Raw genomic sequence first — 3,458 nt, forward strand, 5'->3', positions numbered from 1 at the left:
TCTTATTTTGAGTCGCCGTGTGGCACAACTGGACTTTTGTATAAACCGAATGCAGGAGAAAATCACGTGACAAAAAATTACGCTCGTCTGGCTTCACCCATACAACTCAAAAATTTATGCCCGTCCGGTTTCATCCATATATTCCACGTTCGCCGAGTCTCAGTAACTTTGAATTAATTTTATTCCAGGTTAGTGAAATTAAGATTCCGTTTCGCTATCTGGGTGACGCAGGACACCACCAGGAGGACATCGCGCTGGTCTTCATGTCGACTCCGGTGGTCTACCACACGTACATCCGGCCCGTCTGCATCGACTTCAGCGACGAGTTCGACCGGAATCAGCTGCAAAGCACGAATTCCGGGAAGGTAAGAATGTCTGAGTTTAGTTCCCAGGCAACAAAATGCTATAAGTCAACTGATGGATTGTAGTGAAGTGGGATGAGTGTTTAATCATGCAAAGTTTCACGTGTGCCGTATTTTTTGAGGAGTTTCCTCCTGTAGAGTTAATTCTGGCTGGACTATCAGGATGTCACTACCAGATTCTTGTATTGTCACCAAATCACCTCAGTACGCCAATCCGATCACTAAAAGTGATCACATACAACATGCATAAGTTACATAAAAGCATGTAAACATGAGCATTGTCATCACATTTACTTAATGGTAGTGCAGCATTACATCGCTGCATGAGTGTTTCGTGTTGCAAACTTTTCGTTCATTTTCCAAGAATTTTTACTGGCCGGTTGTGTGCTGGCTGTTAACTCTTTTGCATACATTTGGTTTCTGATCTGAAATTTGAAATTTTAATTCAATGATTCGTTGGTTCAACTGATGTTTTTGTTTTGGCCTCAATTCTTGGATCACGTTGAGCGCGTAGCTCTTGTCAGTTGGAATTTTTGGTAGTGATATACCAGTGTCAGTACCAGTGATTTTACCAATTGTGTGTGGCCGGCTTGTGCTGCAATTTTTTTAAGCGTTTGCCCGCTGCTTTGCTGCTGCACGCCCGTGCGACGGGGCGCTTTATCGATATCTCCAATACTATGATTGTTTTTTTGGAGTCTTTTTGTATTTTTTATTTCAACTCCAAATTTGTTACTTTTACGGGTATCCCGTGAAACCATATCGACCTGACCTGGACCTAGGTTCGATTCCCAGCGCTGGTCTCTTTTTCTGGTTTTTCTGTGCATCCATGTCTCAGTTTGTATTTTCGATATCTCCAATACTGCTGATTTTTCATCGGTCTTACCCTTACCCCTACTCTCATCCTGATCGACTACCTACTCGTGATGGGTGTCGTCTTGTCTTTTTTCTGCACGTTTAATCACGAGAGACATGTGCGTGTGACGTCTACTGCTTCGTGGGCTCCGTCGGTGTGGAAGTTCAGAAGAGGACTCCGTTACGTAGTGAAACCGGTCAAATTATACTAGAATAACCTAATCTTTCCCCTTTAAATGGCATGCTAGTACCGTATGCGAAAGAGAATCGCGCGCGCGTATTATTGTTAAATTTAAATTTAAAAGTTTAATAGCAAGAATTTTTAAATAGTTTCTTTATTAATACGTTTTATAATTCTAGATTTTAAGCGCTTAAATAGGTAAATACTTTGTAGCTATAAGACAACTATTTAACTTTAAGAATTAACGTTAAAGGTTATCGCTTAACGTGCTCATTTCGGCTGAATGTAAATGTGGCATAACACTTAATCACAGGTTTCGGGCTGGGGACTGACGGCAGCAGACGGCCTGCCTCCTCGTGCTGCTGCTGACCACTGACCTGCCTTACTTAGATGCGACCAAGTGCATGGACGAGTTGCCTCCTGAATTCAAGCCGTACCTGACCAGCGACAAATTCTGCGCTGGCACTAAGAACGGCAAGTTTATATTTTTAAGACTGTGGGGGTGAAGCCAGATGAGCATACATTTTTGAGTTATGAGTCGCGTAATTTTTGTTACATTCGGTTCCACCCAAAACTCCTGTGTCGTTCACACGGCGACGCAAAATGAGATATCTGCCGACTAAAACGCGTGTTTTCCAAAAAAAGTGTAGGCACACGTGACGACACAGATAAGTAAAAATTGATTGACTCCAATTTCAAAACTGGATTGCTTATTTGATTTATTTTTAAAGTTAAAGTATATTAGTTTAAAAATGGCTTAAAAAAATAAACAAACATAGAAAATATCCACATTATCAGGTGATATCGTGGTGAATCTAGTTCCAATTCGTCACAGAAAATTAAATTTATTATAATAAGTACGTCTTGTTATATGGACCCTCTACAGTTTATACATTGTAAATAAACTATTTAAAACAGGCTTAGATTATAAAATAAATGGAACACAAAATCATTCAGGATGAAATATATGTCCAGTTCGTCACAACAGTTTTCCTTAGACTTGTATGTACCTACATCAAAATTTTTGGTATAAAGAACTTACAAAATCATTCACTATTTAAAAATATGTTACGGAATATCTATTTAGAATTCTCAACGCTAAAAAAACGTGAATATCAGTGTCGTAGCTAGGTGGACAAGGGCCCCGGTGCATAGAGAAGAATAATCGGCCCCCCCCTTTCCACGTAGCATGAACCTATATTGGCCCTCAAAAACATTTCGATACATAAAAAAATCGCTGGAGCCTGCTCACAAGATTTTTTTTATGCTCATCTTTTTTCAAAGCTTAGGTTAAAGGGGCCCCCGAGCTCCGGGACCTGGTGCATGCACCACCTGGCCCTACGATAGCTACGCCACTGGTGATTACCTATTGTTGTTTTTCAAATTCAAATCTTGGGAGAGTGACTATGCGGAATTTCATGTAGATAGTTAGGTATCTGGAAAATGTAAGGCATAGTGTAGACTTAGGCAGACATTTATAATACGAGCCTGTTGCCGCGACTCTGTCTGCGTTGAATTGGTTTGTCGCTTCCCCGCGGAAACTATGCAATTTTCCAAAAAACTTACTTCTCGCCAATTTTCTGCAATATTGGCACAACTCAAAAAGTGTCACTGTTGCATTAACACAGGCGGGTTTTATGCGCAAGAACGAGCGGCACACTGAAGATGAGTCAGTATTGCAGGAACGAGATAGGTAATTTCCTTGCGTGCAGTAGTGGCACGGGAGCCATCTTTGGGTTGTTCTGGTAAACTTTTGAATTGGACCAGTATTGTATGCTGTAAAATACGCATCGTAGAACACGATTCTGGGCTTAACTAAAAAACCAGTTTTTTTGAATTGTGCCACTGTTGCACTCGGCCAGCGATTTGAGTTTTATTTTTCATACATTTCGCAGTGGAATTAAAACCTATAGGGTACTTTTTGCAGACCTGAATCATAAAAATTGACAAGAAGGAAGGTCTTACATCACAAGTAAGAAAAGCATCCTACAATCGCTAATTTTTGTTGCTGCATCTCAAAAAAAAATATTTTTTTTGATGACAAACTTACTTGCTTTCGAAAG

General features: G+C 40.3%; 1 protein-coding gene across 3 annotated transcripts in view; it reads left to right on the forward strand.

The window, feature by feature from the left end:
* Nucleotides 1-3,458, forward strand: part of LOC141443002 (prostasin-like) — an 84,863-nt gene that overhangs the window by 13,014 nt on the left and 68,391 nt on the right. For all 3 annotated transcript variants that reach the window (XM_074108215.1, XM_074108216.1, XM_074108214.1), the window contains exon 3: nt 189-365. In XM_074108215.1, the coding sequence (XP_073964316.1) occupies nt 189-365 (177 nt within the window). The remainder of the gene's footprint in view (nt 1-188; nt 366-3,458) is intronic.

The sequence above is a fragment of the Choristoneura fumiferana genome, chromosome 26 (assembly GCF_025370935.1).
Source record: "Choristoneura fumiferana chromosome 26, NRCan_CFum_1, whole genome shotgun sequence".
In the NCBI taxonomy this organism is placed as follows: Eukaryota; Metazoa; Arthropoda; class Insecta; order Lepidoptera; family Tortricidae; genus Choristoneura; species Choristoneura fumiferana.